Here is a 27,828-nt window from a genome sequence, read left to right as displayed (position 1 = left end):
GCCTCCAATAACATAACTACCACATAATAACTACTACAGCGGGCCTAGAGATGGAGAATGGACGGATTTAATAACCAGTACCTCTCATCTTCATCATCTCGGACACTGACTCAGCCCACGGACTCGGCGGTCACGGCAGTATCTCTGCTCCCTAAGATAGAAGCGGAGGACTGAGAGCTTCCTGCTCCTGTATCTGCGTCACCGTCTGATAATCACAAGTTTACCGGCAGACTGCGCTTGACGCTTTATCTCAGCCAGGCACTGCCAAAGCGGATGCTCACCATTATGGGATGTGCTCTCCCCGACAGCCGGTCTGTGTGTGTGTGTGCGTGGGTGTCGGGATCCGGACACTCACCAGCGACCAGAGTATCAAAGGTGAGCGTGTCAACAAGCATCCTTGTTTAATCGCCTTCTCTGAGCCACACAGGAGGAGGAGGAGGGATGTGTGGGATTGTTGCTGTCCACATTCACACTCTGAAACATGTTAAATAAATAATCTTTAGCTTTGGTTAGAGAACAGTTTACAAAGAATTAAACTGACTGGACAGATGTCGGGAATTCTTTGGTCTCCATACCGCTGCAGGGACTCATACAGACGACAGATATGGAAGTGGATGAACGTCTACACATCATGAGACTTCCAGAAATTCATCCTGCCTGATAGAATGCAAGTGGGAGGACAGCCTTTAGCTGGAAATCTAGTAACGATGAGTGCTGAGTGCAAGGTTATCACAAACTCTTCACCATCTATCCTGCTTCTGAGGGCGACACTCAAACCTTAACCCAGCACTCCCCAAACCTGCAAATTTACATGCAGAGTTGACTTCATATCAAGAAAATAGTCACAGAATTTTCATTTATATGTATTTTACATTTATGAATTAACTACTGACACGGTCAAAGTTGAATTTAAATACAAAAATCAAGCTGAAAACAGATGTTCAAAAATTTTTTTTTAATAAATAGCGGCAAACTGAGTGACTTCAAAAACAATAGTAGCTCTTCGAAGCAAACATGTAAGACAAGTGGACACCTGAGGAGCTACGATACCATTTTGTTTGCTGCAGAATACGATTACTTTTTTTTTTTTTAGATACAACAAACAGGTTAAAAATGAATGGAAATCCCTCAACGGCTTGGAGCATTTGATCCTCGGGATGTATAACCTTAATTACGTTGATGAGATCGCGACAAACTCAAAAAAAAGAAAAAGAGAAGGAGAGGCGTCGGGTTGAAATGTTTTGACGATCCGTTGTATCATTTTGATCCCACAAATAGATAACAGAAAAGCGCCGACCCCCGCACACACACGCATATCCACAGTAAACACTACACACAATCAAACACAACGGACCTGGAAGTCTGCGCAGGGATTCACACACACTTTGGGGCTATCAGCTCACCCCTCCACCCACTCACACACACACACACACACACACACACACACACACACACACACACACACACACTGTGTCTCCCTGGGGCTACGGTACTCGATGACCGGTCTCCAGAGCGACAGCCCGGGGGACGTCCTGTTGTGCTTCCGGGATCCGACTGTCCGCGTCTCGTCGTCTGTTCATTTTGTCCATGGTTTCCATTTGAGGTCTTTCTTTTTCGTTTTTAGAACTGCTACTGAAGAAAGAGTATACTGAACGCCATGACGACGCAGCAGCACGCCACCCAGGGACTCTTCCGCTCACCTGGAGAAAGACAAGTCAGAAACGTAGAGTTTGTTCAGCAACACTGCATTGATAATAAGACTCCGCCGCTCAACTTTTCCCCCCACTGTTTTAAAGACCCACACTTCTTCACACAACAGTGAAGGAAAACATCTGAAGCCGTCGTTACTCATTTCTTCTTATTCTAACCAGAGATCACATGAAGACACATGCGGCCCCTGAACTAAAACGACTTTGACACTTTCACAGTGATGGAAAAAAAATCAAAAATAAAAGAATATTAAATTATGAAAAACCTGGAAGCAAATGTTTCACATTAAACAGAATTATAGAGGAGATGATGCAATTTCTTTGAGAATAAAATTTCAATAAATGGTTAGAAATTGGAAAAATAAACCAAATGGTAAATTTAAATCAATTCATGATATTCTTGTTTTCCATTAAAACGTCATCCCACCTAAAGGACTTTAGCAAAGCTTCAGCGCAGACACTTCAGGCTAAGTTTCAGGAAGTAATCTGAACAGTTTGAGACCTCCTCTTCTTTTTCTTTACAGTGCTTTTATTGTTGAATTACAGAACTTAGTTTCAAATCTGCTTTTTAAAGTGCTACAGAACTGAAGTTTGAGTTTCGATGTTTTAGGGGGCAGGTACACAAACAGCAGTGCATTATGGGCATATGTGCATTATGTTATTGAGGTCATTTATGCTGCAGCTTTTCATGATGGGGAAAAAAGAAGTCATGATGAAATTAAATGTTGCTGTAACAACCTTATAGAAATAAAAAAAAAAGGAAAATGTGATCTTACCTATCCTGGCACACTTCCAGAAGATTCCTAGGAGCCTAAAAATGAAAACAATATACAAGTTACAAGCAGAAATGTTTTTGTATCAGTCTAATCAATCATTTAACATATTACGAGAAACGTAATTTAATGGTAAAATGTAACTGATTCTGATGTGTGACTGACAGTGTTTATTCGTCCACTGCCACAGCTTCAGACTGTGAGCCCCCCTTCACCCCCCACCACCAACCCCCACCCCCCACCACCACCAGACAGCCGTCACATGCCCACTGCCATGTAAGGACTGCAGAGTGAAGCGGGACAGCAGGACGTCTTATTATCTCCAGTGACAGCTGAGGCAAATGTGGCATACCAGGCCTTCACTTTTCTGACGAGTGTGTGAGTCTGTGAGTGTGTTCACACGCAGCGAAGCCTTTTTTTTTTTTTTCTGATTCCGGGGAAACGGAAGCATTCAGCAGATATTTGTCTTTCTTTAACAGGACCCTCAGAGCAGCTGCGTAAAAGTTACATTTTGTAAAATAAATTCTTCTTCACGTGCATGCTATTGGCGGGAGTTCGCGTTCGCCTCAGAATCATTTGCATAATTCGTGGCATCAAATCAACACAAATAATGGCTCATGCCTTCGTCAAACTCAATCAAGAGGGAAAACTATTAAATCATCTCCATCTGCCGCTCTGGGTCTCGTGTGCATGTCTGAAGAGAAGAGGACATCCCTCCCTCATTTAATGGCGTTTCTGTGTGTGTGTGTGTGTGTGTGTGTGTGTGTGTGTGTGTGTGTGTGTGTGTGTGTGTGTGTGTGTTAGTTTCTGGGATGTGCTACATTTATATGAAATGAATCACAGATTTCATAGATCCCACAATATAACAAACTCTGTAATGATGAGAATTTGGCCTTGTGTTACTTAAAAAGGATTTTTTTTTTCGCAGAAAGCCAATAAAAAACCAGGATGAGGATTTTTTTTTTCATTACATTTATTATACTTATATTTCCACCTCCCTGCTACATGAAGCAAAGGGAAAATTTTCACTGAGCATTTCTGGTTGTGAGTTAACTGGTCCAAAGCACTCAAATTGGGACCTGATTGACTACAGATTTGTAAGGAGGATATAAACAGATGCAGACATTATAAACCGATAGATACATTGGGCAACATGGAGAAGCTGATCTATAAACTTGGCACACTGGCTATTGTGTCTGATGTGCAAAATAACACGCTCTGTTCGTCATGTTTCTGATTATGGAATACAGAGCATGTCTTGAAAATTACACAAGAGACCGAGAATTGATTAAAGTAACAGATTATTGTAAATCACGCAATGAGATTTAATACCTCTGACAATGTTTGTATCGTTTGTGTGTGCAATTGTTAACGTTTTTTGGGGGGGAAGACCACCTGTCTCAGCCTTGAACCGAGATGCTGATGTTATCATTTTAGACTTTCCTCTTTACTAACAAATCAGACTCCAGGTGCTCAGTGCTCCATCCAATCACTTCATACTTTATACAAGCAACAGCCAACAGAAACTGTACAGTTAGTAGAAACAGGAACAAATCCTCCACAAAACCCACAATGAATAGTCCTGTATGTGCATGAAGTCACTCGGGCTGTTATTCGCAGGGGATCGGACGCAAAACTGAAAGTGCAATCTATTTTTCTGGCATTAGCATGGAGGAGCTTGGAAAAAGCAGTTGTAGATGGTATTGCGTTTCATTCAATAACCTATTTTGGAAGCTGAATAATTATCTGTGTTGCAGCTCATTTGTTGGCTTTCCATCAGACACAGTAGCTGTTCTTACCCGGTCTTGTTCTTGTCTAGCAGGCTGGGCGCCAGCGCTCTGATGTAGGCACATGTGCAGATCAGGAGGAGGATCACTGTTAGGAGGGACTGGAAGTTGAAGATGGCTGACTGTAAAAACAAAAAACAAAAAAAAATGTTAAGCAGGAGGACAATCACTTCAGCTTGTCACCATAGTGTCATATTTTAAAGTAACGTGGATGTTTAGCTGTCTGTAGTGAGGAATGTTGTTCCACCAGCTGTGGATTCTGTGTTGTTGAGTGTAATGAACACCAAAGAAAAACAGAATACACTTTCCACAAATCACTCAATAATAGCATACAGTCTTTGGAAGGTCATTTTTAAGGAAAATCAAAGTTACGCAGCAGCACACCTTGGTCAGCCAACAATACTGAAACAGGTTGCAGAAAAAGATGGCCCCTAGCAAATCTAAATCAGCTTCTTCTTATCACACTGTCAACTGTTGTGTCACTTGTAAGAGAGCACCAAGTCACCAAGACGTTTATGCAATAGTTTTTGTTGACATGGCTGTTTGAGTCATTTAGTATCACCCTGATCTGTAGTGATGACTGCTAGTTATAAAGATGATAGACGTGGAACACAGCCTGATAAATGTGTTTAAATCATGTACCAACAGATAGTCATTTAACCGAGCAATGAATACATAAATAAATGACTTAAACATTTATAAGGTCAGAGAAATGTAATTCCATTATGGTGTTTACTGTTAAATTGGAGACGGAAACAAACCTTGCTAAACAACCTGCTTTCTTACTCGCTTGTTTTCTTATGATTTTGATATGAAAAATAATATGAAGCACAACCTGATATAAAAAAATCTTCCTTACTATAAAAAAAATCTTCCTTACTAGACACACACAGCCAGCAGAGCTGCAGCTACGTGGCACACGCCTCAAAACATTACGGTCTTTTCACGCTTTCTATTCATTCATCGTAATGCGTTTTGACTTTGTCATCAAACAGTTTGCACGGATGCATAATGCCAATTTGAATGATTAGGACATTCCGTAGGATTAATTCCGAGAGTGAAAACAAAGAATGATGCCTAGGTGTGCTAAACTTTTAGCCTAACTTAGCTAGCTGATAGCATCTTGCTAGTTTAGCATCAAATATACGCTTCGACAGCAAACTCCTAACATAGAGCGCAAGAAAAGGGTATATTTAAACAATCGTGCTTCAGAATGGATGAGAAAGAGCAGAAGCTTCTGTATTATTACATCCAACTTACCATTTTGGTGAGATTCAAAGCCACATCACACTTCCTGCTCTACGGAACTTACGTAAGGTGTCCCGGGACGTCTGGTGTGACGTAACGACGCATGTCTTAAACTCGTGTGCTGATTGGTTGAAAACACAGAAGTTGAAAGTTGAATCCTCAGTGGAAGCTGTCAGTGGGAGCGCTTCAATGCCAGAAATGCTTCGCTTGGACGTCGCAGTAACGATCACAGACACACCAGTAAGTGTTTTTAGAGGAAGATTTGTGAGTCAAGTTCTTTGTCCACCTCAGGTCTGCATTAAGTTGAGTCGAAATGGGAAAAAATCACTGAAGAAACACGAGCTGTCTGCTGCACGTTTGATGACATCGCGCCTTCCTGCAGCCTGTTCTGCAGCAATAAAACATTAATACAATACATTGATCTGAGATTCAACAGTGCTTTCTTAATTTTATGCATAAACTATTTGGAAAACCAAGAAAACTAAGACTCGTAATTGTTTTTGGCATTTTATTGGAACTAACATACAGTGCCAACAAATCATATATATCTACTAATCACAGCATCATGTTTTATTTAGTACATTCAGCAAGACATTATTATTAATGTAACAGATCTTTAGAAGAACAAAACCCTAATCTACTGAAGTATGTACATGAAGGCTTTTATGGAATAAAATCATAAATGGAAGGACAGCAAATGAATGAATGAATGTTAGTTAATGTTCTCATACTAAAAAGATGCCAAAATTCTTCGTGAAATGAGAGCTTCAACCTGAAACCATTTAGTAAACATCTAAACTGGATTTCCTTTAGCAGTCACACTCCCGAAAAACAAATCATTGAGTTTCTTATCATATCGGCAACATTGAGCTATTATTGATTGACGAATGACACAAAAAGTTAATCTTTTTTTGAAATAAAAGTGAAAAAACAAATCAATTTATAAAAGGGCCTGTCTGCTTTTGCTTTTTTTTTTTTTAAAAAAAAAAAAAAACATTCCCATCTCTTTTGAACATTAGCATCACATTTTGTTTCTCTTTTATTGAGTGATTTGTGCAATTTGTATCCGTTGTTTTAAACTTAGCAGTTGTATTCACATCATTCTCACTGAGAATTTCCTCTGATTGAAGACACTATTTGTTTCTTGGCATGATATTGTATCTTCTTGAATTTGTGCCTGTCTGTTGTCTGCTTTTTAATTGCAACATATTTCAGTTGTCCAAGTACTTCTCAGCTTTATTTCTTGAGGGGGAAAAAGTCATAACTTGACCGATCCTGTTGTCTCTTGGTGACGTAGGACTGAAATACTTGCTCCCCGCATTTCTCTCTGTTTTCACAATGACGTCCCCTCCCTGCAAACAGCCTCAGCAGCATCTTGATTGCATTCAAATAATGTTTCATAAATCCTCTTGACCTTGCTTCCCTCTTACAAAGCCTTTCAGAAGAAATCTGTAACATTGCAAACAGCATAAACAATATTTTGCATGTATTAATTATGGGTATAGAGGAAATAACATTGTAAACTGGTTAAAAATGTCTTCTCTTTAATGCGAAGACGACTTTCTAAGAGTAGCAGACAGACAAAGGAAGACTTTAATTAGATTCACATTCCTTTTAATGTGATTCATGTTTGTGGTTCACAGCACACTGACCAATGTTGGTTGTGTTACAGTAAATGAACACCTCATGACTGTTCTCGGATCGAGGCTTAATGTAGTCTCAGACAGGCTTTTTTTGTTCCAGTGAGAGATAATATTGGGGCAAAATTCCATCTAAATCTTTATGCATCTAAATATTAACAACAATAACAGAAAAAAAACACTACATGGCTTTGTTTATTGGCTTTGTTTCCCGTGTTGTTTCAAGGCTTCAGTCTTATTACACTGCTGAAATCTTCTCTTAAAACAATCTGTGTGATTAATGCAGTGTAATTCTGGCCTGTCTTTGTGTGACTTCAATTGTTTTTAAATGTTGAATGTTTTTGGCACAACATGCACACGCATCTGGCTGGATGTTAGAATTTGTTTCACAAAATTTTGCTTCAAGCAGTCCTGCTTTTGTCTTTCAGCTTAGTTATCTCCAGTTTTGTGCCCATTGGTTGAAAAGCAGAAGCAAGAGAATCAATAGTTTTTTTAGGACCTTACATCTTGGTATTAGCAGAAAAGCACCGCAGAGAACACACTTCAGGTTATTTTTCATTATATTTTAGAAGTTGAGGTCTGGATGTCATAAAATCCTGTTGGTCTGTCTTCGTCTTGGCACTGATGATACAAGATCTTTTATGAAAAGTGTAGAAAGAGTAGTTTCGTAATATGAAAGAATGTATAACAATTTAAAATGGCCAGTGTTTTTGTGTCATAAAGTAAGAATTAAATGTTCTGATGTGCCATACAGATAAAATTGTTAACCCTGGTTTATTCTTTACCAAACTGGTTAGAAATGCCAGTTAATGAAAGAATAATTAATTATAAATTTTGGCCCAATCTACTGCTAAGTCAAGGCCTCGAACTCTCCAAACGCCAAGAGTTTTCCTTTTCAGCTCAAAGCTGTAATGTTGTAGAAAAGTCCAGCGACGGGACGGAGAAAGGACTGGTCTAATTGGTCAGGGGCCTTCCTGGAGACACTTCACTTTCCTGTTCTTTATACTCTGTGAACTCATCCATTTTGGGCGCAAGATGCCTAATTAGAGGCTCATTTACCGGATGCTTCCTCGATGCAGGATCTTGAATCTTGGAATAAATGTCAATGAAAAAAATACAGAAGTAATAAGCAAAGAGGATTAAAGCCGTGTGTCAAAACTGCAGAGGAGATTTTGATTTAGGTGTTTCAGAGATTCTGTCTTCTGGTCGTGGACCTGAACAGATGCTAACAGTAAGAGTAAGACTTTCAGGACGGGCTTTGATGCTTTAGCACAGCTCCGCCATTCCTGACAGACAGTGCTGTTTGTTTAATGGAAGTGTCCTTCTGTCATTACCACAGGGTCATCGTCCCGGCACAACAGATGTTACAGTAGCTAATGAGTAGCCGGGCGCACTTTATGAGGTTAAAGTTGATGCCTTCAGCTCCCTCATCTCGCTCGGCCCCCTTCATCCAGCCACGCCCCTTTCTGAAGCACAAAGGGTCAACTTTAATTTGTTGTGCGGTTTATGTGGACGTGGACGTGTGTGTGTGTGTGTGTACGGAGTACGAAAGCATTGAGTGTCACGTCTCATTTTAAATAACCTTGACCACCTGCTCTGTTAGTGTATGTATGGCAGGGGATGCATAGAAAGAGTTCCAAAAAAAAAGAAAAAAGGATCCTGTCACATGAAAACTTACAGCGCAGTGTCCGAAGGCGTTCATTTTCATTTTTCCAGACATGTCCAGCTTGGCTAACTGCCAATTTAGCTGTCCTTTTCTCTCCATCTCCACTTGGTTTGCCCTGTATTTAAGTAGGGAAGCTGTCCGGCTCACCTCTCCCTTCACGTGGAAGCCGTAATCACACGTTCTGCCCTGCACGGCCATAATCAAGTAAAAGTTTCTCAGGAAAGAGCGACAAGATCGCTGATAAACTGATGAGCTTTTCAGGAACAGTCGCTCTGATAGCATTTCATTCAGAATCTTCATTTGTTTTTTGTTTTTTGTTTTTTTTACCCAGATTCTTCATAAAATACTGTAATTTTGGCAAATAAAGATTTACTGTCTCATCATAAAGTAGATTTCGAATGTTTTTATTAGTTTTTTTGACATGATGGCAACACGAGTGAACAATTGTGACACAACTGCAATCTGGACTGCAACAATATTGTATTTCTTTGAGGTATTATCTGTAGTATACATGTGTTGTAACACACAACGCTCAATTTTATCCATTTAAATTGGGTGTGAAAACTCACACAAGTTTGTGAGTTTTCTCCAGGTTAAAGTCTTTTAGTAAAAACTCAAAGAGATCAACTTTATCTGCTGAAATTAGCCTTTAAAAGACAAATTTTTTTTAAAGGAAATGTGTATATTTTTGGATAAATGTACATACGGCATTGAAAATATTCAAGAAAACAGGGCTTTTTTCATAGTGTTGCTCCATTTATGTTTTAGAGCGTGTAATTACCATGCTGGTGGTAGCAAAACCCCACACTCCCACACAAGAACCTGCCAAAACCTGCTAATCCCCGTGTGGTCCCACTGACTCAGAGAGACCCCCGCTGAAGCCACACACACACACACACTCACCCACACACACACACCAGCTTTTATTACCAAATCCAAGCAGCCAAACAATGAAACCGTTCATGCAATAGGAAGATCAGCAATATCTTAATAAGATCAGAATGGTCCGATTGGAAGGACCCTCTTTGAAGGAGGCTGACGCGTTGCAGGAGGCCTGTTACTGGAAACATGGTTAGTGTGGTAATAGTTACCTTGTTAAGAGTTTCTTTGATTTCCTGCAGGTTTAAAGGCCATAAAGGAAGCATGAGTGGTACGGTTCGAGAAATCACTCTCACTACTGATCCCGGAACCCCTTATTTCCTGCGGGTGGACTGGGTGCTGGACCTGGGTGCCGGCTTCACCGTCGCTCTCACTGATGGCTGCTCGGCGTGGATCGGAGAAGGTAAAGACACGTTTTTTTTCAAATTATTCACGGCCTCACGTTAAATGTAGCTGATCCACAATCTTAGGCTTACACTGAAGAGACCGAAGTCTTTTGACCATTGAATAGGCCCGGTTGTCACCAGGTCTGTCCTTCATTAGGCCGTCCGGAGTGTGCAGCCACCTGGCCGACCCCCTACTCACTGTGGTAACTGTTGGTCCGTTAGCCAGAAGGACAGCAATGACCTTGTTCCATCGTCCCTCTTCGCTCCTCAGCTGCAGCTACAGGTGTATAAAATAGATTAAATTCTACAAGGCTTGTCTTTGTATATGCAAGCCATTGCTGAGCCCCTATTTGTATATGTGTGTGTGTGTGTGTGTGTGTGTGCATCTGTGGTTACATACGTACATGACTATGTATAACTGGAAGGACACCTGGAACATAACCGCTCCTTGGTTTTCTATTGCCGTCCATCTGCAGAGCTGACAGGTAGAGATGGGGTTGTGACAGCTATGTGCGGGCTTCTGGGTCGTCAGTGCTTCTGTGTTTGATGTGTTAATTGAGACCTTGAAGGCTCCATGAGCAGCTGTGCAACAGCTGACGACATTCCCCTCGGTTGCTTTTCCCAAAATCCGCTTTCACATGCGCTCATGTGCTGCTGCATAATTAATGTTTACAGTTGTGTTCGGACGCCGTCTCCTTGCTCCCCGTCCGGTTTCTCTCTTTACTGTAGAGCTTTGAAATTAGGCAAACATGAGAAAAATGCCTCTAGGAGAAAATTTGTTGTTTGATCAGCTCTCTGTTTTGTCAGTTTCAGAGGACGAGGTGACAAAGGGAGCCGATGACATGGGAGTCGCCAGAGAGAGATATGTTGAGGATCTCCTTCAAGCACTGACGGAAAGAGGAGGAGGTCACAGGGAGGTCTATTCCTTCCTCCTCAGCCCAGATCACTGTCGTCTCTCATATCAGAAGGCCTGCGATGACATTTCGGTGAGCAAACGCTCTTGAGGGGTTCTTGTTCTTTCCAGTAATAGTCATTAACGTTTTTTTCTTGCCAGCCATCAAAACCAAAACACCACGAAGTCTTCCTGCCAACCCTGTAATTTTTTTATGGTGTCACAGAACAAAAAACAAAAAAGAAAGAAAGAAAACAGCAGCTGGGAGTCAGCGTTCAGAGAACTGAATGGTATCACAAAAACCTTGATATTTTGAACCTTGGCACTCAAGACTGCATCAGCAACAATCACATCCAGTTTCTTTCTTTATATGGATTATTGTCAGAAGAATCGAGCGGTCTGACAGCGATTGCAGCATTTGCCTCAGACGTTATCGCCAATAGAAATCTTCAGGCGCTTCAGCTCCGGTCCACATCTTGAGCCTCCTTCTGCCTCGTTCCCCGAGGATAAGTACATCTAACGACATACAGCTAAATACAAGGGAAGTCTTTTTCTTTACAGGGGGCCGTTTGAAAAATAAACTTTACTGGGTCCCCAAATTATAGCTGAATTAGAAAGCCTGGGCTGCCTGGAGGAAAAGCCTCAGATAGGAATCATCCAGTCTGTTACCAGTCGTCCCCTAAGAGGTAGAGGAGGTCTTATTGCCGCGGCTCGTAAACAAGAAAACAAAAAAACTCTTTGTTGACCAAAGTTCATTGTTTAATTTCTTGGTGACAAATGTGGAAAGTGCTCAGAGATGTGTTATTTGCTGTGCTGAGGCTGCTCACAGTGAGTTGATGAGACGCAGGTCACAGTGTTTTCTGGAGCTTTTGATGTTGCACTGAAGGGGTTTTGTTGCCTCCAGGTCACTGCTGGACCAGGGACGTTGCATTAATACAGGAGGCCAGAGGAAGAAGGCCAGGAGGTTAGGAACACCACAGAGACCGTAAAATCCTGATTTATGGAACGGGTTGTCCCCATCTAACGATGTCAAACAACGGTTGATTAGGCCAGTTTTCTTTTCCTGACTCCCCTTTGCTTTCTGTGTCTCTTCAGAGTGTGGCCCTGTGTGTGGAAGTGTGCCCGGGTTTGTGTCTGAACACGCTCTAGATGTGATTTAGAAAAGAAGAGATGGGATCAATTGGAATCATTTACTGATCATTATTTTATATCGAGAATGTTCAGGTCTTCAGGTAGTTCCTCAAGACCTACTGCGATCAGAGCCACTTTAAATCTGGAGCTGCAACAAAAACATAACAATTTATTGATACTGAGAGTGGTGTGTGTGCATGCTGGAGAGCAGAGAGATCATTGAACATGAGTAGAAGCCGGGAGGGAAAGATCAGGTTGGGCAGTTTATGGTTTAGTTGTGTTGTTGGAGAAGCAGCTGCCAGGCTTGGAGATGATGTCTGGATGTGGAGACGGTAGAAGTAACAGGGTGAGATAGAGGTAGATGGTCTGGCTGGAGAGAGGAGTTTACACGTTCATTCTCTGTTGTTTTTTCCACTATGGAAAAATGGGCTGAATGTGACGCAAACGTGCCTGTAATGGACTGTTTTTGTCCCTGTGTCTGCCTGGGCATGGATCGGAGACTCACCTGTCCAGTTTGAGTCTTTCCTTTCGACCGATATCAGCTTTAAATCGGCTCAACTCCCCAAAATCACCTTCGCTTCTAAATCAGTGGCAAATGAATGAGGGATGAACTTAATGCCACAGCGCTAGTAGTCTAGAGAGAGAGTTGCATCTTCGTTCATCGACATCTCGGTACATCGACCGTTCAGTTGTAGTGTGTCAGAAGGTGACCCCTAGTGGCCCGAAGATTATGACAGAAACAATGAAGAGTGGAAAGTAGCTTAGAGATCCATAGTGTTGCTGTGATCATTACAAAATCGTCAGATCTATAAAATATTTTCCAAACATATATCATAATTCCCATGTTGGCTTTCTTCTTTCTAAAAAAATATTTGAGAAGGTTAAGGTTTTCTTTATTGTTTCACTATAAAACAATAATTGCTGCAGTTTTATTTTGTTTCTTTACACATGAGTGATTTTACTTTGAAATTGTACCACACACTCCTTCGTTGCAGGCAGTGTAACCGTCAGGATGTGTGTGGCAGGAAAACGTCTCAGTATCTATACTTTGCTGCAAACACCGAACACCTGCTTCTTCTTCTCTTGGTTTTTTTTCTTCTCCTGTCCCTTGTTTGCTTTTTTGAGCATGTCAGAGGTTAAAAAGTGGAGCATATTTTCCTAGACAGATAATTTGAGGGTGCAGAAGTGGCCGAAGATTAGGTGAGTTTCCTCTGGGAATAGGGGGAAAAAAAAAAAGACGTTAGAGACAAAACAGGTGGTGTACTTAACCTGACATTAATATTTTATGAATATGACCCCAAAAGCTGTAATGATGAATGTAATTGAGCGGTTTTTGGCTAAACTACTACTAAACAGGTGTTTTACATGAGTAAGTCGGGCATTATCTCCTCCTTAATGTGGAGTTAAGTAGCAATCTGTCATTGGTGGGGGGGGGGAATCGGTCGCCAGAGGAGAGCCTTTTATTTTATTGCAATTAAAAGCTTTACTGTGTTCACAGGGGAAGCTTAACCACATGTTTTACCTCATATGGTCTGACGCGTTTGTTCAGTGGGTTTTGTTAGATTGTTGGGAAGAAACAGGATTCAATTTTTTTTCTTTTTCTATCAGTCTAAATGGGTCTTTGTGATTTCCTTCATTTGTTTTTTTTTTTTAATCTATTTTTCTACTTTTTATGTTGATCTTTACAATTCAAGATAATGTTGAGTGAAAGGTGTGAAACACAAATAAAAGCTTTGCAGGGTGATGGAAGTAACACTCTGTTTTCCTTATAAACATGGGGTAGCTCTGCTGGTGGCTTATCTTTTAATCCTGACCATGTGGGTAGAAGTGTCTTTGCGTAAAACCTCGACAGTGTGTGAGCAGTTTGCACGGTGGTCCCTGCTCGGCCTGCATGAAATCAGATTAACAAATGTAGGTGATAATAAAATATGATTCATGACAAATGCCAACACTAAGTAAATGATGGATACGTCTTTGTGCTTACGGATTTATTCTCTGCAATAGGAGCCGTTTCCTGTCATTTGGGTCGATCTGTCATTTTTTTTTTCCCCCAAGAGTGGATTGCACAATTTTTATTTTGCAAAGTGCAGTTTTCTTTCATTTTTAAGCCAAAGAAACTTGTTTCCATCAGAGTTTGATTCTTGCTATATGATAGTGAAACAGCACTTTTAAAAAATGATCAGTATTCAAATTTAAAATAATCTCAACAGTGATCAAACTTTCTAAAACAGTCAAACATTGTAAAACTCTTATAGTTTCACACTCAGAATTTAGGATGATTTAGTCCGAGGAGGGGAAAAAGAAGCCGTCTCAAGTGAGATTTTGTGAACCGCTGCACAGCGAGACACAGATACTGTTTGATTTGAGCAGAAGAATCAGTGCCACATTCATCCACTTCGACTCATTTAAAACCCTCTGGCCTCCGTCACCACCGACTGTAAGAAGTTAGTCTGATAATCCCAGAACATCAAATCTGCCTCTAAAGCAGAATGATTTGGAACGTTACAGGAATTGCATGAAGCATGAATTGTTATGTTCACAGTAATCATGTTTGGATAAAAGTAAATACCTTTTGTTTAAATTGGTTGTTTGCAGTTCTATTGTTAATTCCCTTTTAGTCCCCCGGTGTGACTAAAGATAAGATAATCAGCAGTTTATATGATGACAACAGTAAAATGAAGGCAGCTTGGCTGCATGTTAAATTTTCCTTGGTGCTTCTGGGTAATTAGCTTTTGTTTTTGTTTGGGGTCACAACTGGAAGCCAGATGTGTGAACTAATCTGAAGGATCTGACCCACTGATCTCCTGTTGTTCTTCAGCATCACAATCGCCAATGTTTACACACGATCACACACCTTGGTGAAGGCTGCCGTGCAGCTCAAGCTAACTTTAACAAATCGACATTTCAGGATTGAAATGTCAGAACAAATAGAAGTAAGTTCAGAGTGGCTGCTGCTTTTGTTAAAGTTTGTGTAATCAGGCCGCTGTCTCTCGCCACTTCCTGTGCGCTATCCGTCTCACGCCTCTGCACCGTGGATCAGGAAGCGTACGGGACAAGATGAACTCGGTGTGGGCGCCGAACACCCGATGCCCATCCTCAAACACACTGTCTCTTTGTCGTCCGCCCCACTCACTTCCCGGCTCCTCGACAAAAAGCCGTTATTGTGAGGTAGGAAATTTGAAGAAAGGATTTTTCGCCTTGAAAAATTTAAACCTGTTTTCACAATAGTTTATATCTCGGATCACCTGTTTGGATTATTATGAGAACCTGCAATATTTTATCCTCTCTTGAAAAGCGTCAAACTGTGACCAAGCTCTGCTTCCACTATAAAATATGAGAAACGAAGCCACCTGTTTAATAAAAAAATGAGACTAATGTCTCTAAATAAAGTTTATTAAATCAGCATGAAAGTATCTGCCACCTGCCTTCAGTTGGCGGTGTGGTACCAAATGACCAACTGATCATCAGTACATACCTGTTGGCCACCAAAAAGCAGAAACATAAAAAATGATGGTGCTTTGCTTCATCAACACTGCAGGCACAGTGCGATGGGGAGAAACTAAACTGAACACCACCCACTCACTGACGGTGTCGATTAGAAGAAGCACTGTTATTTTGAAGAACACATTTCAAAGCACAAATACAATAAAATCATACACTTAAATCTGTGTATTTATGTCAAATCATATCACTGTCAGACCTCAGCAGCTCCGTCATGAAGTCCGAACCATTCGTTTGCTTCTGGATTGAAATCAGGTGCCTGTTTTTTTTTGTTTTTTTTTTTCTTCTCGCCAGGACTAAACGGTGGTTCGGGTCTCGTGCCGTTTGTTGGCTGTGAAATAAGGGACACTTTGTGTCTCTGTGCCCACAGGGTGCTGTAGGCTCTCACTTTCACTGGGACTGTCTTCTCTCTGCTTTGTCCTCCACACCTACATCAACAGTTGACCTTCTGGTCTCGGGAGCTGTCTGGACACACACACACACACACACACACACACACACACACACAAACAAACAGTTGGACCACACAATCAGGACCACACTGTAGTTTGTTACAGGAGATTATTAGTCCTTCTTGAGTATGGGTCATGAAGCATATGCTGTTAGAGTGTTTTTTTTCTTTTTAAGAGGAATAATTGAATTCTGCTGTAGTTGCTTGAGTTGACTAAGTAGAAAAATGTGGCTGTGGGTTGGGCATTACAGACAAACAGTCTGACCTCCCACACCTTGGCAGAGGTTGGCAACGCTGTGCAGACTGACCTTTAGCTTTATCTCTGTGTCTCCGGGGAAAGGGCGAAGCTCAGCGAACTGAAGGAAGCTGTTTTGGTCGTCTTCTGTCATTATCCTCAGCACTATAGACGTTAGAATGCCACTTTCCTACGTTGTGAGATTTATACTTTGTTTAGTGTAATCCTTCCTCTCTCCATGTAATAAAAGTAAACTTTCAGTGGTGTAGAGTTCAAGTGTTTATCACAATTGGTGTTCTCAGAAACTGCATGTGAAAACAGTGAAACAGAACCTCTGGCATCTTAAAAGAAGAGGCTGCAGAGTAAACAAACAGCAGCTGAGTTCCATTTCCAGTGCTAATCCCCTAAATAAAGGTTGTGCTCTCTGCAGTTTAGATGTCTGTATCTGGTATCGAACTGATAATTCCATGTTAAGATACCGGTCGAGAAGATTTATGGTGTTGGTTCGTTAAAAGCCTTGATGAAAAACTGACAAAATCCCAGTCATTATTATGAATTTAGACTTGTACAGTAAACGTGGGACATTACCTTCTTTAAAGTGTGTAAATGTTAGTGTACCCGGCGTGTCAGAGAGTTCAAAGCCTCGGCGTTAACCACTCTTATCTGGCTGATTTATTGCTGGAGGACTTTCCTCTGGAGTGCAGATTTCGGTCCAGATAGTCGGGAGTGAAGGTGGGGGTTTGAAGAAAAGATGGATGTGAGGTTTGAGGAAAGATCAAAGGTGCCACACGGATCACTCCACTGCACATCGTGTGTGTGTATTTCTACATGCATCTTGAAGATGGATGTATTTTAGAGCTGGGACACACGCTCCTAATAGACCTTTACCTCCACTTGTTTCACTGTTCAGATGTGATTCGTCGTCTGGAGGAAGTGACTGACACAGTTCTGCCTTGTGAGAGAAGCCTGGACCGGTTCGTTGAGGCAGCCCGATGTTTCTCTGAATTTTATGAGTTCTCGGGAACCTTCTTCTTCCTCGATCCCGGGTGGTCTCCTCTATCCTGATCCCATTACGCCGGCCTTTGTTAAATAAGCGATTTCCTCATTGCGATTAGTCTGAACACTGGCAGAGTTCAATACAGCCTTGTTTTGTTTATATCGCTTCACTTATAACATGGTTCAAAGCACCAAGCATATTAAGGTTCAGTCTGTAAAACTAAATGTAGAAAACTGGGTTGAGAACGCCGACTTAAGTACAGGTCGCACATCAGCAAGAATGAGTGGCAACGAAGAAGAAAAACTCCTGTTTTCCTGGAAGAAACTTGCAGAACCATGCTCGAAGATATCCATCTGCTTCAGCATCGTAGCAAAGGAGGTAGTTTCTGGGAAAGGAGATGAAAGCAAATAAACTGAAAATGAACAGTTCAGTTTAGATCAATAAGACCAAGTATCTCGGATCTTAAATTTGTTTGTTAGTTTTTCGTGGTCACCACTAAAGCTTCACCTGTCTGGATTGTTTCTACTGGAACAATTTAAAAGAACATCCGCATTCCACCGAAGAGAGATGATCCATTCTTCTACATTTCTTGGGTTTCTGATATTTTACTTTTCTGTATTCTTGATTGCATTCTCTTGTGGAGCTCCCTAAAGTCCTGGTGACTGTTCTCATCTCCTCTTATCCTCTCTCTCCCTCGATCCCTTTTCTCCTGTTGATTGGTGAATGTTAGTTAGAATATTCATCTCTTCACTCCCATGTTGTCTTAACTATTGCTCACAGAAGTGGTCATCGCTCGTTATACAGTCATAAAAAAATCCAACACTCAGTTTGAAGTTTGCAGCAAGAAACTAAAAACCACTGACCACGCGAATGTGTAGGAGCCGCACGAAGCCGGCGTCCGTTCGCCGAAACACGTTCAAGTTCACCGGCAGAGGGGAAACAGCTGTGTGGCCTGCCGGGACAGCGTCGGCTCGGGACAAAAATGACAAGCATTTTATGGGCGCTTTTGAAGGTGGCGGCTTTATTACAGTGGGTCTGCGACCTCGGCACAGCCCAGCGAAGATTTAGCGCCGTATCACCTTCTGGTTTTTCAGTGCATCATAAGCGCCGGCTCTGTGTACTGGACAGGGGAAGAGTCTCCATGGCAACGGGCAAAGACTCGACTCGCGCCGGGTTAGCCCTTCTTTGGTCATGGATTCATGAAAAAAAAGTGTGTTTTTAATTAACTTTAGATTTAATTGGGGAAAAAACATGCAGATCAACAGTACGCTACAGAATATTGTATTTTCGTGTAGCCAGCTGCAACAGCCCGGCTCTGTGTCTCCATGCCAAGATGCAAACCAAATGAGGAATGTTTCGTTACCTCTCAAGCCCGCCTGTGATTTCAAAGAGCCAGCAACAAGAACCGAACTCTGTTCCCACCTGCATAGTTCGCCGCTGACCCATGAATTAATCCTGTGTTCCTCCCAGACTGAAGAAAACACCTTGCCTTCCTATAAATAGTTCCCCACCTAAGAAGATGTTTGATCGTGTCTGTTGCACCTCTGTACTGCTGAAGCCGTCGTGATGGCAGAAGGGTGCAAATTCTTACTCATTTTTCACTGTAAGCTGATTTTAAATGTGTTTTGTCTGTCAATTCTATGATTTTTTTTCACAGAAAGCAGTCCCTTTTTTTTGCAGTTTGAAATAATGATTGTAATACACGTAAAAAAAATCATTTACCGTTTTCTATTTCCTGACATGTGTGTCACATCCTGCCGTGATGGGACAGAACTCAGTTTTGGTTCAAATACTAGAGTTAAGCCGAATTCCAGAAGCTTTGTTGTCTTCGTTTTGAAGATTGAATGTGTTTTGTGACTGGAGACAAATTTTAATTAGTGGGAGGAGGAGAACATGGCTCCTTTGGTGGTAAAGGTTACAGACCTCTGGCCCTAAGTGATCCACAAGTAATCCAGCAGCAGCTTTAACGATGAAGTCCTAAATCTGCCCTGCTGTCAGGAGAGCCGCTCAAAGAAAACCTCCCGGGGCTACGATCACTGCGAGCCTCGCTTCTTCATGAACAAGGAATCCAACCAAACACTCAAAGCAAACCTGGTTTTCTCTATTTTTATTGATTATTCCAGTTTTCTGTACCCGTTTCTTTCTTCCTCGTTCCTGACCTCAGGTGACCTTAGGCTCCGTGGAGCTCCAGCCTTCTCCGGACCCTCTGCAGCTGATGCAGGAGATGATCGGCCAGTCCCTGAAGCACAGCACAGATCTGGAGACGGACAACTTGCAGCTGGCGGAAGAGAACCGTCGACTCAAACAGGCTCACCAGCGAATCCTGAGAGAGTAAGGATGAGAAAAGAAAAACCCCGATAATGTCCTTATGGCGTTCAGCAGTGGCCTCTGTTGATTGTCTTGTTTGCATGCAAGATCCATGAGATTTTCAAGCTGCATTGTTTCTTTTTCACAACAGCAGCTTAGTGCGACGTCATTACTGGTCCCCCTTTTTGAAAGAGCTTCAGGGTTCCACCCAGTCCTGCGAGCTGTGGGTGTATGATTTCCAGGAATAGCTTCAGATGATTTCCATGCATGTCTGAATGAATGCCTGCCTGTTTTGCATCTTGTCGTTGCCCTTGTCAGCTCATCCTGAAAAGATTCAGTCACTGAAGTTGCACAAGGTCTTCACCAGCGCTGCCCTTTGTCAGAACACAATCGAAGAATTGTCCTGCTTTTGAATCATGGATTGTTTATGTACACATATGTGTATTTTTCCTCTTCAGACTGCAGCAGCAGGTTGATGAAAAAGAGGCGTTGGAGAAGGAGCTGTACTCACGTTTTGTTATGCTGTTGAACGAGAAGAAGGCCAGGATCAGAGGCCTGCAGGAAACCATCCGCCAACATCGCCGGACCGACGGCCAGACAAGTGATGAGGAGGGGGCGCAGAGGTAAATCACTCTTTGGCCCATACTGGAAATATCACTGCTGACAAGATGAATGGCTGTTTTTACCTTAACAATGGATGTGATTCAGTGATTAATGCTTTATGAAATGCACACATCGTTATGTGGTTATTGTTTTCATTTTTTCAGGCAAACACATAATGCATCAATTTATCCAGTTTTTTGATTGAACTAAACACTTTTGTTTGTCTGGAGGTTAACACAGTGTTTTTGGATGTGCCTGTGTTTTAACCACAGCTTCACGTTTGCAAATTCAGAGAGAAAATATTTATTTTGAAACATGTTTCATAGCTTTTTTTTTTTATTAAATAAAAAAAAAGTTCTACAGATGGAATATTTTACTCAAATTCTATACTCATGTCTTAATTCAAAACGAGCTGTATTTTGCAGTGTTTTTATGTTATTATATATTTCGACTCTTCCTCTCTCAGTGGCGCTGAGGCCTCACAGCATGAAGATGAGAGAAAAGACAAGACAGCTCGGAGCGTCCGTTTATCTCAGGAACCAACTATCCTCATCACAGGTTTGTGTGTAAACCATTTTGTCTGTCAGCGCACAACGAGAACTCAGTTTATCAAATCATACAAAACAAAAATAAAGTTTAATCTTTATCACAGTAGGATGCAGAAGACAGGAAAATGAAACGTCTCTTTGCTGCACCCACATTATAAAAATATTTCCTTAAGAGTAATTATTAAGAGTCCTTATTATAGGAAACAATGAAAAAGTTAGTTTCTTCTTCCATTACGACAGACAGACCCTGGAGAATAGTGCCTGATCAGCAAAACGCTCCACTCCTGATGTGTCTGGTTTCAGTTTCTGCTCTCGACGGTGTTTTGATCCTCGGAGATTTTCCCCTCATTCTAAACTTTCTTATGGGCCGCCGCTTAGTAAAAGTTACTGCTACAACAACACACCGGGCTCTAATGACCCCTTTCATACACTTGCATCATGTCTTGGTGGAGCAGGGCGTGCAGCTCTTCAACATGGTAACGTTTTCTCTGAAGTCATAGGTCACGGTGCGATTTCGCCATGATGCCGCTTTTCAAGTCAAACGCCTGACTTTTAGTTTTTCCTCTGACCGGTTTTACTCAGCAGTAAACCTGACAGTTGAACGTAATTGAATATGTAAGCAGGGGGGCTTGAACGTAAACTTGAAAGCACACCTCGGCAGAGAACACGCCTTCGGGTAGCCGGATTCTGGGAAGCTCTTGTCACAGTGGGTCCAGTAAACCGGCCTGGCCGAGTTTTGCAGTGATTGCTTCAACGCGGCCCCGGCTGCGAGGTGGTCTCCCCCTTCCTGCGTCAAGCGGAGCAGGCGCGGTGTCGCATCGGCTGAGTCAGACCCCCTCCGCCGCCGCGATCTAATGGGACCGCCGTCTGATCAGTCTCTCAGTGACGGCTTCGCGCCGGGGGCCAAGCTGTGTGAGAATAACGCAGCCGGCGAGCGTAAAGCGGCGACGCTACAGTGATTTCATCTGGTTGTGTTGTTTGGCTCGCGTTTTCTCCCTTTCCTCTCACACACACACACACACACACACACACACACACACACACACGGACACACACCCTCTCTTTCTGGCTGCGGCGGAGGACATGGATTGAGGTCGGAGATTACCCCGAATGGCCCTTGACTCACACACTCGGTTGTTTGCAGCCCAGAGCAGTTTGACAATGGCTCCCTGTGTTTTCTGCTCGTCGGTGAACCCTCCTGCGCACCCCAACACCAAATGAGCTTCCTTACATGATGGTGTGTTTTCCAAATTGTCCGAGTATTTACACAAAGTCAGCCGTCCAACAAATCAGGGTGTTTCTCACTTGGCTTCAGTCGCTGTGTTGGAAATATCTCCATGTTGGTGACGGCTAATAAGCTAATGCAGTGTTGCTCCTTCTTGTTTATGTTGTGCAACCCCAGTGTCACAATCAACAACCGGTTGATTTATAGCCGCTTCAACAATGACGGATGCGAAAAGTCGCGGCGTGCATTTAACCAGCCTGTTTCTGGATTCAGTAAACATCCAGCTCATTTAACACCACCCCGACTCCGCTGCATGCAGGATTAATCCCCACCCGTTTGGCTGCTGCAGAGCCTGACTCAGACCAGGCGCACGGCATCGGAGCCGACCGTTATTTTATCTGAATTTATTCTAAACTGCAGCCGGGCTCTGCTCGGGAGCGGGGCTGCACCGGTCCCCTTTGACATGCCCGACCCCCGGTGACCTCTGCGGCCCCGGGCTGTGTTTTCATGCTAAGCAGAGCTGGAGGCTTTCTTTGACCTGCTTCATCCAGGTTTAACATCTGATTGTGGCAGCATAAGAAGCATCCTGCACAACAAGGGGGGGAAAAGAAAGGCAGTGCCACTTAAGGGACTGTCATTCTGGGGGGAAACAATGATGGGAAGTGACAGAGAAAAACCTCTAATCGCATTCATTCATTCATTCTAATAGTCGTGAGCAAAGCTGCATTTCTTCTATAACTTTTATCTCCCCCATCAATGCATCCGACGTCTTTCTTTGATCTCGCACATCTGCTCGCCCCGCTGCTCGTTGAGTGTTAAAGGACACACAGGTGTGTCTGTGTTTCCGGGTACGGCCATGCCCGAGAGGAATGCCAGATCTCCACCGCTGATAAAATGTCACAAGACTGGTGTCGTCCAAGGCTAATGAAGGCTATCTGCTCCGTGTCCTGCAGCCGCCGCAAATAACACAGACGGGGGGGGGGGGTTCCTTCACCCGGCGAGGAATGACGACCGAATCTACCATGTGATGGAGAAAATGCAGGCATCTGCTTTGAAGCTGGGGTCGTTTTTTACAGCTGCAATTGAAAGACTGCTTTATACAGGAATTAAAGTCAGAACCAGGTAGATGAGATGTGATTGATGTGGATCCCTGCAGTCCATAGAGATCTCAGGTCATCTCTTTACATGAAGCTTTGGTGGGAAACACAAGGGGCTTGACACGATGCACAAAAACAGGAATCTGAAACAGAGCAAGAGATTAAATTATCGTGTTAAGATGTTGGCAAATGTAAAAGAAATCTGGCGTTTTAAGTAAATGTTCTGTGTGTGTGAATCTTCTATGCTGCATGCAGGCCGGAGTTTGGTGTCTCAGGGCGTCGCCATCGACAGGACGTTCTCTGATGATGAAGACGAGCAGCCGAGGGTGAAACGCAGAAATCCCCGCAGCCCGAGCTCAGGATCCTCTGAAGAGCTATAATGTTTTCAGGTTAGTCTAATAACTGAAATGTGCGAATGTGAGTAACTCGTAACTCATATTAACGGTGTGTCAACATTACACACGGCCTTTGCCGATGTTTTTCCTCAGTTGAAGATTAAACTGTTCCATGTGAGTTTTGCAGTATTGTGTCGAAATCAATTCAAGCTTAAGCTTTTATGGCCCCATGAAACTTTTTGTTTTTCTTTTCTCTCTAAATGTCATACATGGCTTTTCTCATTCGAATCTCCTCTGACGATGTTCTGAGAAACCACCGCGGTTGAAGATGTGGGGTTCTCCACTGAGTTTTCACCCCCCACTCTGTCCGTTTTCCCCATTAGGGAGATTTACTCGTCATTTTCCTGTCACTGTTTTGACGAAAGAGAATAACTCCACTTGTACACTCATTGGTATCCAACTGTGTTTACTGAGCCCTGAATGATTGAATGATAATCCGACCTTTTTTCTTTCTTTCTTTCTTTTTATAGTAACAGTTGTAACGTTTTCGAGACGTATCCCCTCAGTCTCTTAACAACTGATTTTAGCACTCGACCACAGTTGCTAAACAATAGCTGATTGCTGTGGAGTAAATAATGCGTTTTTCTCAGCAAAAAAGCTCATTTTCAATGCCATTTTCTGAAATTGCCTCATTTTTTTCATTCTGCACTGTGAAGTTTGGAAGACTTTGCTGCTTTCTGAGCTGCTTTCTAAACATTGGCCTCCGATATAAGCCATGAGCTCCGTCTACATTCAACAGCTACTTTTCCCGGCGTTGAAAAGGCTGAAACCTACGCAGCCTTCTGCAGTAGCTTTCAATTGGTCAGTTTGGTTTCATTAGCGCGTTGATATTGCTTTGACTATCATGTATATCAACGTTTTTTCATGGTTCATTCACAACTCGGTCACCTCTGCTGCATTTTTTCAGCACTTCTTCAGATCCGGTGATATAACATCCGTCCGCGCCGTCCACCGCCGTCTAGGTGCGAGCTCCAGAATAAATAACACGGAAGATTACCGCGGCGCGCACCGTTCCCTGAGCAATGAAAATAACTTTATGCATGAAGTTATTCATTTGCATTCGCGCTTTTGTATTTTATCAGTTGTTTTCTCTCCCTGGCACTCACTCTCTAAACAAATAACCTGCGCTTCACGTTCTGAATGCACAATATTGTAATTCAGTCTTGAATATATTGAATTGTATTTCCTGGGGTACGGCTCCATATTAAGGACTAAAATATTAAATTTAAATGGGATGTTGGTTTGATCAGTGCACGTCACATTGTAGCTCTAACTTTGTTTCTCTCTCTCTTTCTCTCCTCTTCTGGTTTTGTTTCCTCTCGTCTTTCCCCACCCTTCAGTTCAAGGAACTGACAACATCCAGCTTTAATCAGGAACATGATTAGAGGCTGAAACGGGTTTTCTTCGTCCCTATCGAACGGTCGTTTCAATCCAGCCTCACAGATACACACACACAACCCAAACACTGACAACCAGGCAACGGTGTCGCCGGCCTCGATGCCAGATTCCGTCCCGGATTACGGCGGCAGACGTCACGGAGCTGGTGCACGCCGCTGGTGCGCGGCGCTGCCGCCATCTGGTTCGCCTTAGCAGTGACGATCATCTTGCCTCGGCCCGCCGCTCGCCTTCCCGTCTTCAGTAAATCAGAAGACGAGTAAATTAGCGACGCCGTCTTCTCCCAAAACTCTCCAGGCGGCGCGCTTCATTGTGTCGCCGCCGTAAATACTTTGCGTCGCCGTGCGACAGATAACAGGCGCTCAACGCCCTCCGGCGCTTCCTGAGGAACCCGGACAGGAACTGCGGCAGGAGTATGGAAGCAATTTCTGAGGAGCTTGACTTCATCCTGAGCTTGGTTTTTCTCTGCCAAGCCCTCAGACGGAGCTCCGTGTGCGACTGAAGAGCGAGAAACAACCACCGAGGGACGACGCGCTACGCCCAGAGAACAGGGTGTCGTCAGCCAGGAGCCGAAGCTGCTTATTCATCCTCTCTCACTGATGTTTTCCTCCCGCTTCTCATTATGAAAATAAACTTTATTCCATCTCTTTCATTTCCTCCTCCTTAATTAGCGTTTTGCCAAAGATAACTCAGCCTCCCCCCCTTTATTTTTTTTCTTGTTCTCGTCTTCCTCTTCGTCTACCTGCGGGGTTAATAGGGTCATGTTGTGCTCACTTCCTCACCTCTTGGTTTTGCCTCTGCTACCAGCTAGAGGTCAGGAGGTCATCGCAGTACGTCTTCACACTGACAGTAATGAACCTATAGAGAGATGCTCGCCAGTCCTTCTTCTGGACCATCTCTGACTTCTGGACCTTCTCGCGCTCTTTTATGGTTTTGATGATACCGTCATGTCTGCCGGAGTCGGCGGGTGGCCGCCACGATAATCCCACAACACGTGGTAATCCCCACAAGAATGTCACACTCTCTCCTCCCTGTACATCCCGTCAATAACGTCTTCCTGAGGTAAAGACGGGAATCAAATGATGATTTACACGTGACTGCTTGGCAACATGCGATGGAAGAGACTGCATTCAGTATTCCACTGGTTTCTTTAAAATGTTTGTTTAATTCTTGTTCATTTTAAAACAAAATGTTTGCTTTTCTTCAATTTTATTCTCATAAATACATTTGTGTATGGTCACATTTTCAATCAGTTGATATAAAAATGTCTGTTTTTGTTTTCAAAACTGGTGTTAAATCAATAATTATTGTGGTTTTTTTTTTAAAATGTCTTCACAATTTGCTGAATATTTCAGTAAGAAAGGTTCGTAAAAGTGAATCTGACCTGAATAAACATGAAACTTGTCATTTTTCTCCCGTCTTTTTGAAATATTCGGAATCTAGCGTCTCTCTTAGACATAAACAATCACATTTGAGTTGTATAATTTAGACCAAATATGCAAATTATGAACTGGGCAAACATCTAACTCCAGCCTTATTACAGGCCAAATATGTGTTAAGTGAAGAACAGAATGAGGATTTACAGTCGTTCACAGTGAAATTAGTGTATGTGTTAAAGAAGATGGTCTAATTAGTCTTCATGAACCACCTTCATTTGCATATTGATGAGAAAAAGCAGCTGACTGCAGAGCAGTACGACGTCTCGCTGTACCAAAGACATAAATAACTGTGCCTTAATCTGCAATTATTCAAGGCACAAATGGATTTCCTACGATGACCTTCATCTGCGTCGCATTTACACTTCGACCAGTCCGCAGTTATTTTTAAGACGTGGTTTTCCTCCTTGTCTTTATGTCATCTTTAGCGGCCTAATAACTTCATTATTGGCAGTATTGTGCGTTTTGTGTGATGATTTCACTGCAAAAGAGATAAACCTGTGACAGAATCCAGATCAAAAGAAGCGCACGTGCTCGTGCAGCTGAAAAAATTAAACGCTCACTCATCGGCTTATCATCGTCCTTCACTTACCGAGTGCACCTGTAAAATTCCCATCGTCCGGGGAAATGGCAGGAGGCTTCCTGCTTTCCCGCCACGGCGCAGCGGCGAGACAGAGTGGTCTTTGTAGCGCTCCCACCTCACACTGTAATGTCTGAAGCAAGTTGACTGTGCATAAACAACATCTGAAAGCTGAGGATGACATCTCGGGGGCTAAATGGGAGGATAATATACTGAGCAGTGAGTAATGCTGATGGTTTATTCACACCGAAAACACGCTGTTCTTCCTGAGCAAGGTTAACCCTTTCTGTTATCACACTTTCAGCCCTTTACTCAGAAGAATTATTATTTTAATTGTACTTTTCTTTCAAACCTCATCGGAGCCTGGAGGATGAGTGTGTTGCTGAAGGTACCTCTACTTGTGACCAGTATATTTTGGAGGAAAAGAAACATTGTTGAAAGGTGACCTCAGTTTGGACCTCCTTCCTGGGATCTGCTCCAGGTCTCTGCAACCCCAAGCTGGTTAAAGCAGTATAATAAATGGAAGGATGTCGCTGAAAAATGTGGGAAACAACCTCTGCATCTACTGCAGTTAGACATAGACACCAGTGCTGACTGTTGATTTGAAATTTCTTCAGACAGAACTTGCTTTTTTTTAAGTCACAGAGCCTCCTCTGCAGTGGTCCAGTGGAAAAGAGCAGCGCCTTTGTTTCAAACTAGACATAAAAAAAAGGTTTTATCATCTCTACGAACCTGCGGTTTCAGATTCTGGTGTGAACTGATGATTATTTGGATGAAACCAAATGTTCAACAAGTCTGAAGAGGATTTTTATTGATCGTTAGGAGTTCAGTGATGTTACCCCAGATAAGCTTCACTTAGTTATAAAAAGATCATTTACGTCACAGCTGTTGAGAAAACAGTAATGAGTCCCCTGTTAAAGAGAACCAGAATGTTTGCTAATCTCTCG

General features: G+C 42.6%; 2 protein-coding genes across 2 annotated transcripts; one reads left to right on the top strand and one right to left on the bottom strand.

Annotated features, from left to right (window-relative positions):
- Positions 1–1,025: 1,025 nt before the first annotated feature.
- Positions 1,026–5,610, bottom strand: tmem167a (transmembrane protein 167A). Its single transcript, XM_030105697.1, has 4 exons — positions 5,530–5,610; positions 4,282–4,391; positions 2,486–2,520; positions 1,026–1,700 (listed from the first exon to the last, which is right to left on the bottom strand). The coding sequence occupies exons 1-4, from the start codon at positions 5,530–5,532 to the stop codon at positions 1,630–1,632; spliced, it is 219 nt and encodes a 72-aa protein (XP_029961557.1). The 5' UTR covers positions 5,533–5,610; the 3' UTR covers positions 1,026–1,629.
- Positions 5,611–5,667: 57 nt separating this feature from the next.
- On the top strand, positions 5,668–26,133 carry LOC115398198 (DNA repair protein XRCC4-like). The gene is made up of 8 exons (XM_030104869.1): positions 5,668–5,757; positions 9,945–10,105; positions 10,896–11,074; positions 19,460–19,626; positions 20,061–20,225; positions 20,672–20,763; positions 23,331–23,464; positions 24,811–26,133. The coding sequence occupies exons 2-7, from the start codon at positions 9,967–9,969 to the stop codon at positions 23,453–23,455; spliced, it is 867 nt and encodes a 288-aa protein (XP_029960729.1). The 5' UTR covers positions 5,668–5,757; positions 9,945–9,966; the 3' UTR covers positions 23,456–23,464; positions 24,811–26,133.
- Positions 26,134–27,828: the final 1,695 nt, after the last annotated feature.

Source organism: Salarias fasciatus, chromosome 12 (assembly GCF_902148845.1).
Source record: "Salarias fasciatus chromosome 12, fSalaFa1.1, whole genome shotgun sequence".
Classification (NCBI taxonomy): domain Eukaryota; kingdom Metazoa; phylum Chordata; class Actinopteri; order Blenniiformes; family Blenniidae; genus Salarias; species Salarias fasciatus.
Note: the sequence above shows the minus strand (reverse complement) of the source record. Positions and strands in the feature narration are given on the sequence as shown.